Genomic DNA, 15,253 nt, shown 5'->3' with positions numbered 1-15,253 from the left:
CTGAAATACTGTTTTAGCTCATTCTAACACACATTAATGGAGAGTTTGCATCCTAGTAGAAAGGAAGCCGCCTTCTTATAAAGAGAGCTTTGTAGAGTAGAGTGCTGAGTGGTTAAGTTGGCTGAAGTTCTATGAGGACCTGGGCAGTACAATGGAAAGGGAGTGTTTAGGTCTATGCTTGTGTTAGAGAAGACCTCAAAGAGACAGTGATGTCTCACTTTTATTTATGAAGGTTATGAGGTTCCATCTTCTCTACGCTGTTTGCTTCCTTAGAATGTAACTGTATGAGTGTTGCATAATTGTACCATTTTATCCTGATGTGAATGAATCTCCCAGGAATATCCTGATTTTGGTTTTAGTGACCAGAGCTAAACATTTTCTCAGCCTACCAAGTTATTAGTGGAATCTCTTTTCCTTTTCTATATACATTGCTGTCTTAACTTCTCCCTAGCCAAAAATGAGCCATCCCTAAGCAATACTTATGCGGGTATAGTGTTTTATAGTTCTCTATTTGTCTTTACTACATTATTTCATTTGATCTTTACAATAATCTGTAAGTGTAATAAAATCTGTACTTTGTCACCTTCTTGAGCCCTTTTTAATAACCTGATAGTGAAATATGGAACTGACATCTGAGCTTAGGGAAACCTGACTTTTCATTTCATTTTACATATACTGCATCTAATTTGATAAATACTGTATACAACATGTATTGGTTTTCCTATGCAAGCAATCTTTGGATACAGAATTTGAATAAGGGCTACTTTCTCTGACAAACTGAGGGAGAAGTATATACAAATTATCTCTGTTCATCATATGATGAAAGCATAGGGCAGATGAGAAATGGATAGAGACCAATCTCTTTTACATATTAATTAGCAATTGCATTGCTATAATCCCATTTTGCAACTGTCTTTGGCTTTCAAATACACCTGGAACTATTGAATAGAATACTAAAGTAATTATATCACCTGCTGATTTGTGTACCATGGTAAACATTATGGTAAGATAAGTCATTACTGCTAAATAAGAACCCAACCCCATACTTCCTTTCATGCACGTGCAGCTAGTTGAGCTGGTTGCTATTTCCACTGGTATGACTAAGTGAGTTTCCCTTAGAGCATTGACTCCCATCTGCACCTTACCAAGTTGCGCCATTCTTTCTTATGGTTCTTCTTTATTTTTTCTCTTATTGATGTAAGTGCTTAATTATGGAACCAAAAGTATACCCAGGGTTAAACACTAGAATCAGAAAGGAAAAGCCAAAAGGATCTTTGGAGCTTATTTGATATTCACCTCTCTTTAGTTCTCACTTGAAGAACCTGAGGACCAAAAAGATCAGCTATTCTGTTAAAAACCGTAACTACAAAACTAATGTGTGCATTGTATTTCATTTTGAGGTAATTTTACATGAGAAATTATTAGAGAAACAATTCATTCTCTATCAAAAAAGCCCACATTATTTTTCCCTTGAAGTTTGGATGAAAGTTAGCTTACATTTTACAAGAAAGTGATTCGAGTGATGTACAGACATGTTTGGTATGTATCTATGTATGCACACACAAATATGTATTATAATTGAGGATAAAAATATCACACATATATACAAATACATTTATCCACAAATTATTTACATCCTAAATTTTTTAATGGGAAAATGTCATTAATACTTAATAATAATTTGATAATAACCTTTCATCTTTGTGAGTACTAAAAGTTATAAACTTTTTTATGAGTTCTTCACAATTTAATTTATCTTTTCTAAATAAATGTCAATAACATTTATGTCAGGCTAGCTATATGCTGTGTGATGTTACCTCACTAAAACATGAAATCATAGACATTTAAAAAATGTTATGAGACAAAGAAAGTCAAGATGGTTTGGGAAACACTTTCTAAGTAATGATTTTTAAAGCTTTGACTACTGTATTCGACTATAACTTGGAGGTAATAATCTAAAGATTCTGGAACACTCTTTGGGATGTACCACACTAACAGAGGAGGCCACATTTTAACCGAGTTTCATAGCAGATCCTTGCCCTCTGCATGGATCAGGTTCTTAGATCCAGCATCAGAAGCTGCAAATCTAAAATTGGCACTTTCTCTATATATTTTCTCAACAAAAAGACAAAATTATAAAGTTGCTTTTGCCAAAACAAGGGTAATTAGTAATAGAGATAAAATTAGATATCAACTTTCCTTACTCCCCATAATTATTCTAAAGCAGGACTTTATTCTTTCCATTTGGTAACTTTTCTAATCATTACATTGGCCTGTGTGTGGTCTGGTGTAATTCAGTGCTTTTAGTACCCTGATCCAGCCATGAAGACTTAGCACAAGACCTGTGTTTATTCCTGAACATTCTAGGGTGAAATGAAATCAGGCTATCTTGTAAAAACAAATGAGGAAGAGTTCTGAAAAAAACTAAGAAATTCAGTCTCTTACATGTTATATTTTTGTCCTGTGAAGAAACAAGTAAGGGCTACAACCCGTTCAGTAGATGCCTGTTTACAAATGTGAACAGAAGGGAATATGGAAAGGGGTGTGGACATGCCAAGAAGTAAGCTGAGAAAGAAGAGGCATTATTAATGTAGTCAAGTAAAGCAAATATTATATAGGCTACCAAAATATCTTATGGTTCTGAATTTTAAGAAATGCAAATGTAACCTTTTCTTAGACTTCAAAAATATATCAATTTCCAGTTACTGAGTTACCAAAGGATAACTATATATTATGTTGAACAAATTCAAGGTACACTTCCGTCGTTCTGCAATTTTAATTGTATTTTAGATTCAGTAAATAGTCAAATTGTATTTTCATTTCAATAGTTAAATACTAAATAGTTAAATTTTAAAGAGGCTGTGTGTGATAGCTCACACCTGTAATCCCAGCACTCTGGGAGGCCAAGGCAGGAGTATCACTTGAGCCAAGGAGTTCGAAAACAGCCTGCAATAAAGTGAGATCCTGTCTCTACAAAAAGAATACAAAAATTAGCTAGGCATGATGGCATGTGCCTGTAGTCCCAGCTCTTCAGGAGGCTGAGGTGGGAGGATCATTTGAGCCCCGGAGTTTGAGGCTGCAGTGAGCCAAGGTAGTGCCACAGCACTCCAGCCTGGGTGACAGAGCAAGACCCTGTCTCTTAAAAGAAAAAGAAAAATTTTTAAACAGTTATCAATTACAGTTAATTAATACTAAAATACTATGTTATTTAAACTATGACTTTATTTAATTTCAACTTTTAAAAATTTCTAAAATATGCCTTTGCTTACATTCAAAACTTAGATATATTTAGAGTTGAAAGTTGCTTATGAATAGCTTGTGTGCAAAACAGGTTAAAAGAAAATGTTCAAATGATTATTGCTTCTTGTTCTCCTAATTTCACATTTAAATCACAGAGTAACCACAGAATTAGTTCCATGTTAAGGCTGCTATCTTCATACAGTAAATACATAGTTATTGTTTATTGGATATTTTTTAAGCTTTAGAGGTCACATTGATTGTAACTGAGTAATTATATATATATACACATGCAATATATGTACACACACATTTTAAAGAATATGTATATATATACACATACAAATATGTCATATATACACACATAGTATATATGAATGAATTTTTTGAGCCATGAGATCCTGGTAATTATAGCCTTATATATTTTTTAAAACCTGACTTAACTGTGCTTGACTTACTATTCTAAAAAGAACAGTTAAAATGAAACTCTAAAAAGTTAGGCACATCTTTTATCAATTTATATACTCATTTATGTTTCAAATGTCTAAGAAAACAGAATACCAATCATCAAAAAAGAATAAGAAGATTATATGGTAGGAAAATACTATGTCAAATACCTTAAATGTAGAGTATTCTGAATGTTAACTTTAGTTACAAATACATTTCCTTTCAAATACTTACTTAGCTCACAATCCTTAGGCTGGGTCTGCATGGAGCCACTGGCTTGGATGTTTTGATCCAAACCTTTTATCTTTCTTTCTTTTTTTTTTTTTTTTTGGCAACTGTTTATTTACCAAGAAAGAAAATGTTTTGAAAGGCATATAAACATTTTTATGGTTAGACTTTTCTATGCAATGTAAGGCTTGATTTAGTGAACGCATCTTCCTCTATTCTGAATAAGAAATCTAGGAGAGAAACATGAATGGCTTAATGTTAAACATGTATTACTTAGTAATAGTTTTGTGTGTTTGGACATCTCTCATAAGTTTGCTGTGAAGGTTAAATGAGATAATATATAGAAGACATGAAGCATAGGATAATAAATTCTATAAATGTTAGCATAAAAAACGAGCGTCAGCTTCTTGTTAAATACAGGTAGTACACATGCTTCAAACTCTGAAAACTCCACTAAATAACAAAGTAATTTTAAGTGTATAAACTTACAAGACGTAGAAAATGGGAGAGGACTAAATAGCAGGTGAGAACTGTCAAAAAAAAAATCTGAAAGCTTAAAGTGGGTAGACAGGCTTAACAGACCTGAGGAAAATGAAACTTTGGAACATGGAAAAGTTTGGGATTGAAGGTTCCTCTGAAGAAAGAAGTCTTGTGTAGACTAAAAACAGGAAGATTGGTAAAAGGCATAATTTTATCCCAGTACCCTATCCAAACCATGTAGGCCATTAGCTACCCCTGTGCCATTCTGGCAAAATAGTATAACTTTACTTTGTGGAAAGGTGAAATAAAATGATCTCCAGTATTAGAAATCCTAGACACAAGTCCACCAGCATTCATTTAATAGACATTTCAGGAAAACAAACAAAACAAAAAACAGACAATAGAAATTTTCAAAATAGTCCAAGAACATTTTTCAAATGTAAAGGACAAGAACATACAGGTTGAAGTATTGTTATGAGTATTTAGAAAAATATTTCAAGATAGACCTTCGAAGAAGCATCACGAATTTTCAGAACTTGAAGTATAAAAAGAACAATAGTAAAAGTTTCTCAGACTAGGGGAAAAGTCACACAAAGGCTTAGGAATCATAATGTAATCGACTTGTCAACAGCAACATTTTAAGCTAGAAGAAAAGGTAGCAGTGCCTTGAAAATTCTGAGGGAAAATTATTTTTAATCTAGAATTCTGTACTCAGCCAGATTATCAATTGAATAGAAGGATGACATAAACACATTTTGAGACATACAAGATTTTTAAAAATTTATTTCCCTTGCACCCTTTCTCAGAAAACTGTAATATCAAGTATATTTCAGCTGTAGCCCACCACAGGGGAGAAAAAGATGTTGCAGTTTGAATCTGTTCTAGTTAAGTGCCTATTTTTTAATCTTCAAAGGAATACAACAAAATCCAGAGTTCTTACGGTATGTTATTCACAATATCTCAGATAAAACACTAGATTACTTAAAATCTGAAATAACAGGAAAACATGACCCAAAGCCAAGAAAAAATAGTCAATGGAGACTGATGCCAAGATGACACAGATGTTAAAATTAATGTACAAGGATTTTAAAGCAGCTATCATAACTATGCTCATCAACTAAAAAGGAAACTTTCAGATAATATGCTTTGCTGAAATGAGGAAGTAAATGAGGAAGGAAATGAGAAAGAGCAGAAATGGGGTCAAGAAAACAAGAATCCAGTCTGGGCACAGTAGCTCCTACGTGCCTGTAATCCCAGCACTTTGGGACACCAAAGTGGGCAGATTACTTGAGCCCAGAAGTTCCCAGCCAGCCTGGTCAACATGGCAGAACCCTGTCTCTGCAAAAAAATACAGAAATTATCCAGATGTGATGATGCACGCCTATAGTCCCAGCTACTCAGGAGGCTGAGGTGGAAGGATCTATAGTGCCTAGGAGGTTGAGGCTGCAGTGAGCTCTGATCACACCACTGCACTCCAGCCTGGATGACAGAGTGAGACCCTGACTCAAAAAAAAAAAAAAGGATCCAAAGCAGAAGAGTAGAAGGGAAGTCTGGAGGGCTGCAGATGAGATGTCTCATCAAAAGCAAAACTGAAATAAATTCTGATACATTTCAAATTTTTCAAAAATAGTTTGGTATAACATAAACACTGTATATTTAAACAAAAATTATATTTCATAGGTAAAGTCAAGAGGAGAGATGGTCAAATTTGGGGTGTCTAAGAACACTAAATCTTTTTCACCTCTCATAATAAGTCATCTGATAATTTTTAAAGCTGAAAAATAAAACAAGTATTATAAGCTTATTTCAAATATGTTGGTAAATAAAATAGAAACAAGCTTAAAAAGTTAAAGGTGGTTGCCACTGGAAGCAGAATTACAGATTCAGAAGAAGTGTGGCAAGGTATTCTGTCATAAAATTTATAGTATTATTTGACTTTTAATGTTTTATATATTTTTTAAATTAGATATAAAATTTAAAAGTTAAATATAAGACACATAGCACAGCACCTGGCACAAATTAGGGACACAATATATGGCCACTATTATTACCACTAAGATTATAATTCTCCTACTAGTAATTAAAGTCATTGATTACCCATTTCAAATAAAAGAGAAACAGAAACATAAACCCACAAATCTAGAGAACTTATTTGATGTATCTAAGGTTGTGCAATCACTTAGTGATGAAACTACACTGGAGTTTCCAAACTACACTGGAGTTTCCTAACTCCAACTTAGGAAATTTAACTCCAGGTTCTTTCAGTCTTATCATGGAGGATTTAAGAGAAGACCTTTGAGGTTATCTCTAGCTAGCAAATATGGTTGCAAGCAGAGCTGACCATTCATAGCCTAACCTAGAATCTGGCCTGATGGATAATGAGTGCATAATAGATAGACTAATAGAGGGAAAAATAAATAATTTTAAGCCAGGCGACAACCTTACCTAGGATTCTGCCTCTTCATGATACTAGCTCACCACAACTCCTACCGTTTACCATTTATCTTCAAAAAGGACAAATCCAAGGTCTTAGGCAAAACCTAAAAGAAAGAGCTGCAATGGAAGTCTCATTAAAATACTTTCAGTAGCTTAGTAATTGTGGAATAATCAACTTAATTCTGTTGTACATTTTTTTTTTTTTGAGACGGAGTCTCGCTCTGTCATCCAGGCGAGAGAGAGTGCAGTGGCGCGATCTCAGCTCACTGAAAGCTCCGCCTCCTGGGTTCACGCCATTCTCCTGCCTCAGCCTCCAGAGCAGCTGAGACTACAGGCGCCCACCACCACGCCCGGCTCATTTTTTGTATTTTTAGTAGAGACTGGGTTTCACCATGTTAGCCAGGATGGTCTCAATCTCCTGACCTCATGATCCGCCTGCCTCGGCCTCCCCAAAGTGCTGGGATTACAGGCGTGAGCCACCGCGCCCGGCCAATTCTGTTGTACATTTTAAACCTTTTAGAACTTCAGAGAAATCTTTGTGCTGAATTTATGTGGGCCCCAGCCAAATGCAAAAGGCCATCGATTTTACATAGCTTAACTCATTTCTGTTACATTTAAATTGAAAAACTGAAAATCATGGAGGGGAAGATGGATTGCCAACATTTAACAAACATTTATAAATTGCCTGTTCGGGGTCAATGGTTCTGTACCTACGTGTATAATTCAAAAGAAATTTGGGAGGCAGGAGTGTTACAAAACTTGATAACAAGTGCAATTAAGATATTATAAACTGCATTTAAGTTTTCTGTCTACGTTGGATGAGAAACACTGTTGTGTGAAAATAATCATACATCTTATTTTTCTGAGAAAATTATTTTAAAGCTCGTATTTTAAAGAAAAAGTGCCACATCTTATAAAGAATCAAGATTTTCTCATAATTTAACTATAGTACTATATTAGAGACCAGCAGTAAGTATGTGTGAGTGTGCACACCTGTGTGTATGAGAGAGATTTATGTACTATTATAAGGATAATAAATTATAATTATGCAGTTATGGAGTCTAAGGATTCCCAAAATCTTCATTTGGCAAGCTGGAGACCCAGGAAAGCCAATGTGTAGATGTTTAGTTCCAGTATGAAAGCCAGCAGCCTCAGAACACAAGAAAAGCTGATGTTTCAGTTTGAGACCAAAGGCCAGAAAAGGCCCAGTGTCCCAGGTTATGCATTCAGACAGAAGTTGTTTCCTCTTACTCAGCCTTTTCTGTTCTATCCATGTCTTCAACTGATTGGATGGGGCCCACCCACATTAAGGAGGACAGTCTGCTACTCAGTCTACTGATTGAACTGTTAATCTCATCCAGAAACACCCTCATAGTCACTCCCGGAATAATGCTTGACCAAATGTCTAGGTACCCCGCGGTCCAGTCAAATTGACACACAAAATTAACCATCACAAGTACACAAAGGTAAAAAGAACCAAAATTATTGGAGCCTAAATGTAGAATTATATGAGAGAAAAACAATAAATATAATTAGTGGAAAGGCAGGGAAAATATGTGAATCATTCGAGCTTTAAAGACCACATTGAATTTAGATAACAGGGAATTATTAATCTTAGAGCAAGAATTCAGACATTATATTTAAGGGAGATTATAGTAGAACAAATATGGTGGGAATAGCACATTCAAGACCCCCGAGAAGATTAAAAGAAACAACAAAATAAACAGAAATTGGTGAAAATATAATACAGTGAGAAAAAAAATGAATGTCATGGATAGCAATGTGAAATTGAGAACAGATTTATTTATAGGGTCAAAGATGTGGCATTTGAGGTGACATGTAATAGTGTACCTTTTACTTCTCAACCTCCTAATAAAGTATTATAACATACTTAAAATGTAAACATGAGTTTTAATATTTTAGGGAGTTTTTTCCTAACAAAGTTGTTACAAGTTAATATTTTGTTTACTTTGACAAATAGAAGTAATATTAATCAGAGAAAAACAGAAATGCTATAACTGAACTGCTGTTAACACTGAAGTTTTGAGGAACATTTTTGATATTGGTTTCCCAGTTCTACTATTGTTTTCACATTAAATGCACCAATTTTAAGTTTAATGCCTGTGGAATTGGACTGCCCAGTTGCTCACCTGTTTTTTGTTTTGTTTTTGTTTTGTTTTTAACTTTTATTTTAGGTTCAGGGGTACATGTGAAGGTTTGTTACATAGGTAAACTCATGTCACTGGGATTTGTTATACAGATTATTTCATCACCCAGGAATTAAGCCCACTACCCAAGAGTTATCCTTTCTTCTCCTCTCCCTCCTTCCACCTTCAAGTAGGCCCCAGTGTCTATTTCCTTTTTTGTGTTCATAAGTGCTCATCATTTAGCTCCCACTTATAAGTGAGAACATGCAGTATTTGGTTTTCTGTTTCTGCATTAGTTAGCCTCTGACTCCATCCATGTTCCCACAAAAGACATGATCTCATTCTTTTTTATGGCTGCATAATATTCCATGGTGTATATATACCACATTTTCTTTAATCTGTCATTGATGGGCATTTAAGTTGATTCCATGTCTTTGCTATTGTGAACAGTACTGCAGTGAACATTTGTGTGCATGTGTCTTTATGGTAGAATGATTTATACCCCTTGGGGTATATACCCAGTAATAGGATTGCTGGGTCCAATGGTAGTTCTGCTTTTAGCTCTGAGGAATCACCATACCGCTTTCCACAATGGTTGAACTAATTTACACTCCCATTAACAGAGTATAAGTGTTCCCTTTTCTCCACAGCCTTGCCAGCATCTGTTTTTTTTTTTTTTTGACTTTTTAATAATAGCCATTCTGACTGCTGTAAGATGGTATCTCATTGTGCTTTTGATTTGCATTTCTCTTAATGATCAGTGTTACTGAGCTTTTTTTTCAAATGCTTGTTGGCCACATCTATGTTGTCTTTGGAAAAGTGTCTGTTCTTCTCCTTTGCCCACTTTTTAATGCTCACCTGTTTTTAAAGTTTGTATTGTTAAAGAAAACTTTCTTTAGTCTTTCTGGTAGTAGGCAAAAATTTGCAGGAGAAGTAAACCAATGCATAATAACACAGTTGACCCTTGACCAACTTGGGCTTGAACTGCATGGTCCCACTTATATGCAGATTTTTTTCAACCAAACATGGATGGAAAATAGTATTCCTGAGATGTGAAACTCCTCTATAAGGAGGGCTGACTTTTTGGATACACAGGTTCCATAGGGCTGGGTGCAGGACTTGAGTATTTCGGTATGGGGGTAGTAGATGACTTTTGTATGAGTTACTTTAATTAGCTAATAAGATTTCTGTCTTCACTTGGTAGAGAAGAGGAGGTCAGAGTTTGGGAGAAGTAATTTTGGGGTTTGGGACACATCCGGGATAGGCAGGCCTTGGTAAGGTAACATAGTGATACTTTCAGTTCCAGAGACATACTAACTAGGCAGAGGTCCAAGGCAGACAAGGGAGTGCTACCAATGCTAGTCCTAGTAAGGATATTATGTTGGTTGAGATAAATTAGAAAATCAGGTAAATAAAAAACAAAGATAAACTTTTCCTACTACATACAACAGGATAACCATGATATAAATTCCAGATCCTTACAGTGGTCATGTATTGGTTCTGAAAATAAAAAAAAAAAACAGTGATTCCAAATGTTCAACTCTTCTGTGTCTTTATTTTCTATTATCATACTTATCCTGACTAATATGTTTGTAAACTGATACTTTAGAGAATGTTATGAATAGAGATTATTTATATGTAGTGTGCATAAACTGTTGATTAATTGAGAAAACTATTTAGGGATACATATTTCTCCTGATCCTTCTTAATGTGAGTAAAATTACATATGTCTGTATAGTGTTTTTCAGATTTCAAATGATCAGCATTCTTCATATAAGAAAATAAATTTACTGTGTATGTGTCCAGACAAATGTATATATAGCCCATATTCTTCTCAACACTGATTGCCTGTATTTTAGACTGTGATAGAAATATTTTTATTTGAAAAGCATGTGCACATATATTTCCCTCACTCTACCAATTTTTAGAAAAAATATGTTCATGCCTGCTGAAAACAGTTTCTGAGTAGATAACATCATCTTTTTAAAAACCTACCCCCCCACCAAGATTTCTTTTTAAATGGTTCACAGTTAAATTTAAATTTCTATATTTAGATAGGATAGTGTTTATATACCAACCGCAGTATCCAGGAAATTCAGTGGTAAAGCTGACACATAGCGAGTTTATAGTCTATTTTGTAGTCTGTGTATTTAGAGAAGGTTTGAAGCTTACTTAGCAAAAAGGATTAAACATTCAAGCAGAATTTCTTTAGCACAAATATACTATTTGATTTCATATATTTGTTGAGATAATAGTGTGTCACATTTTAAAGATTAGTTCTCAAGAAAATGTGTTAGGTTTATCTTTTAAAAGAAGGATGCATTCAGGAACAGCTTTTATATGTAACTATTTTTATAGTATTTCATATTGGATAGACTTGGTTTGGTGCAATCAGTAAGATTTGATCAAATTTGGAAGAAGTTACACGTTTTTATACTGTTTTCTGTAGCATCTTTATTTTTTTCAGATGGGCATATTTTATGTTGCTTCCAACTAATCAAAATAAGAAATTGAGTTTGCCTGTGCCAAAAAACAGAACTATCATTTTTCACATTCTTTTATTTTCCAGGTCATTTTTAAGTAAGATTATGTTTCTAGGACTTATGAATTCCTGAAAAATCTTGACTTTGTAGATATAAGGGTCTAGATGAACATTTCAGGGGGAATCTAACTTTTAGTGCAGTAATGTTTTGTGTTGTACATTCCAGATACAGTTAACTTTTTGTGTGCATATGATTAGTATGGAAAGAAATTAATGCAGTCCAGTATTATGATTTATGGACTGAATCCTTTACCCACTGAAGACTTGCCAAAACTAAACGTATTTTTTTTCCTTTGGATATTAGAAACAGCTACTGTTTTTGTTGATCTTTTAAAGTTCTGAATGGACCTATTTCAAATCAGAGCAGCATGGGAGCTCAGATTAATAATATACTTATTCAACTAGTGATACTGAGTGAAACCATTGCTCACATGAGTATAAAGGATAAAATTTCATGAAATCATTTTCAGGTGCATTAATGCATTTCTGGAAGCTGTGTATGATTTTTCTTTTGCAAGAAAGAAATAAAAGATTTCTGTTTATTGTATTGGTTACAGGTGGGCTCATAAGTTAATTTAATTGCATGTTTTATATCTTAAAAACATAAGACATTTTACTCTTAAAAGCAGTAATGTGATTGCTGGATTATTTCCCAAAGGTTTTTAACTCTTAGTATATTTATCTCTCTAGAGACATCATGACTGTACTATATATAATTTGTGTTACTGAGAAAAATTTCTAAATTTTCATTATTGTTAGTTACAGCAAGCTGCTGAAGTTTCTCAGCTGCGGGGAGCAAGGGTAATCACTCCTGAAGATCTTCTGTTTTTGATGCGCAAAGATAAGGTAATATAACATAATTTTATTGTATTAAAATCCATGTTTTGTTTAATTGGACTTGCATGTGGAAACTATATATCCTTGTTATGTACCTTTCACATTAAAATAATAACTATTGAACTGATGTTTTAGTCTTCATAGTTTGTACAACAAAATGGGTTTACAAAAGAATTGATATTTATTATGTGGACAAAAGCACTTATAAAAAAACTGTGCTAACAGCGAACCCTCACTTATCCTTATGCGTCTATGTAGACGCTTTCATTGCTACATGATACTCACTAAATATTGACTCTATGTTCTGTTGTCATAAGTGGGATATAACTGAATGGCATATTTATTTTTCTCCTCTTCTTACAGATTAACATTACCAGGATTATAGACTTTCATAGAGTAATTTTTTAAGCCTGAAATACAAAGTTTAGTCTGTAGCTCTACCTTATTGAAAAAAGTAAATTAATAAAGATTAATTTTCAATGGGATAAACATATGCCATAATTTCTGTTTTTGAACAAAGACCTACCTTTCTTACTCTTTGAAATCTGGTATTAAAATATTTAAGCTGATATTTGTGTGTCTAATTTTGCCATAATTATTTTTCATGAGTAGGTAGTCAAAAATATTCTCTAATATTTTACATGTTTCAGTTAATCAACTCTTAGATGATATGAAGAATATTACAAAATGAAAATCTTCACTATTAAGAAAATTATTATTTGGTATAGGGTATCTATATGATTTAGTTGAAGAAGCATTTTAAGACTCAGGAAATTTCAAGGTTGTATGATTAGATGGAGAGACTGTAGGATTTTTTAAAGTGAAAGTTTCTGCCCAGGGTGAGGCAGTCTTAGGTACAAGGCGCCAGATGCAAAGAAACTATTGAAGATATCAAATAATGTGCATCTAAAGAACTGTGTAAAATGCAGTATGTTTCAGCTATTAATAGAAATCTTGAACCCGAAGGTCAAGAACGAGTGATAATACATTCTAAGTGTAAGCATAGAACAAGCTACAAAGGATTATCAGTTACTTTTAAAATTAAGCAGCATTACGGTCTAATAAATCTAAATGCCCACAAGAGAAAGCAGGAAAGATCCAAAATTGACACCCTAACATCACAATTAAAAGAACGAGAAAAGCAAGAGCAAACACATTCAAAAGCTAGCAGAAGACAAGAAATAACTAAAATCAGAGCAGAACTGAAGGAAATAGAGACACAAAAAAACCCTTCAAAAAATTAATGAATCCAGGAGCTGGTTTTTTGAAAGGATCAACAAAACTGATAGACCGCTAGCAAGACTAATAAAGAAAAAAAGAGAGAAGAATCAAATAGACGCAATAAAAAATGATAAAGGGGATATCACCACCGATCCCACAGAAATACAAACTACCATCAGAGAATACTACAAACACCTCTACGCAAATAAACTAGAAAATCTAGAAGAAATGGATAAATTCCTTGACACATACACTCTCCCAAGACTAAACCAGGAAGAAGTTGAATCTCTGAATAGACCAATAACAGAATCTGAAATTGTGGCAATAATCAATAGCTTACCAACCAAAAAGAGTCCAGGACGAGATGGATTCACAGCCGAATTCTACCAGAGGTACAAGGAGGAACTGGTACGATTCCTTCTGAAACTATTCCAATCAATAGAAAAAGAGGGAATCCTCCCTAACTCATTTTATGAGGCCAGCATCAACCTGATACCAAAGCCGGGCAGAGACACAACCAAAAAAGAGAATTTTAAACCAATATCCTTGATGAACATTGATGCAAAAATCCTCAATAAAATACTGGCAAACTGAATCCAGCAGCACATCAAAAAGCTTATCCACCATGATCAAGTGGGCTTCATCCATGGTATGCAAGGCTGGTTCAATATACGCAAATCAATAAATGTAATCCAGCATATAAACAGAACCAAAGACAAAAACCACATGATTATCTCAATAGATGCAGAAAAGGCCTTTGACAAAATTCAACAACCCTTCATGCTAAAAATGCTCAATAAATTAGGTATTGATGGGACGTATCTCAAAATAATAAGAGCTATCTATGACAAACCCACAGCCAATATCATACTGAATGGGCAAAAACTGGAAGCATTCCCTTTGAAAACTGGCACAAGACAGGGATGCCCTCTCTCACCACTCCTATTCAACACAGTGTTGGAAGTTCTGGCTGGGGCAATTAGGCAGGAGAAGGAAATAAAGGGTATTCAATTAGGAAAAGAGGAAGTTAAATTGTCCCTGTTTGCAGATGACATGATTATATATCTAGAAAACCCCATTGTCTCAGCCCAAAATCTCCTTAAGCTGATAAGCAACTTCAGCAAAGTCTCAGGATACAAAATCAATGTACAAAAGTCACAAGCATTCTTATACACCAATAACAGACAAACAGAGAGCCAAATCATGAGTGAACTCCCATTCACAATTGCTTCAAAGAGAATAAAATACCTAGGAATCCAACTTACAAGGGACATGAAGGACCTCTTCAAGGAGAACTGCAAACCACTCCTCAATGAAATAAAAGAGGATACAAACAAATGGAAGAACATTCCATGCTCATGGGTAGGAAGAATCAATATCCTGAAAATGGCCATACTGCCCAAGGTAATTTATAGATTCAATGCCATCCCCATCAAGCTACCAATGACTTTCTTCACAGAATTGGAAAAAAACTACTTTAAAGTTCATATGGAACCAAAAAAGAGCCCGCATCGCCAAGTCAATCCTAAGCCAAAAGAACAAAGCTGGAGGCATCACGCTACCTGACTTCAAACTATACTACAAGGCTACAGTAACCAAAACAGCATGATACTGGTACCAAAACAGAGATATAGATCAATGGAACAGAACAGAGCCCTCAGAAATAATGCTGCATATC

The 15,253-nt window shown here is 34.4% G+C and overlaps 1 protein-coding gene across 12 annotated transcripts in view; it reads left to right on the top strand.

Moving 5' to 3' along the window:
* The window catches only part of SUPT3H (SPT3 homolog, SAGA and STAGA complex component), a 597,091-nt gene that overhangs the window by 377,528 nt on the left and 204,310 nt on the right, over positions 1-15,253 (top strand). For all 12 annotated transcript variants that reach the window (XR_010112435.1, XR_008955665.2, XR_003028305.4 and 9 more), the window contains one exon: positions 12,277-12,363. Coding sequence is in view for 8 of the 12 variants with exons in the window: in XM_063605298.1 (XP_063461368.1) it covers positions 12,277-12,363 (87 nt within the window). In the remaining 4 variants the exon portion in view is untranslated. The remainder of the gene's footprint in view (positions 1-12,276; positions 12,364-15,253) is intronic.

This window comes from Pan paniscus, chromosome 5, assembly GCF_029289425.2.
Source record: "Pan paniscus chromosome 5, NHGRI_mPanPan1-v2.0_pri, whole genome shotgun sequence".
In the NCBI taxonomy this organism is placed as follows: Eukaryota; Metazoa; Chordata; class Mammalia; order Primates; family Hominidae; genus Pan; species Pan paniscus.
The sequence above is the reverse complement of the archived record's forward strand: the minus strand, read 5'-3'. Positions and strand labels throughout refer to the sequence as shown.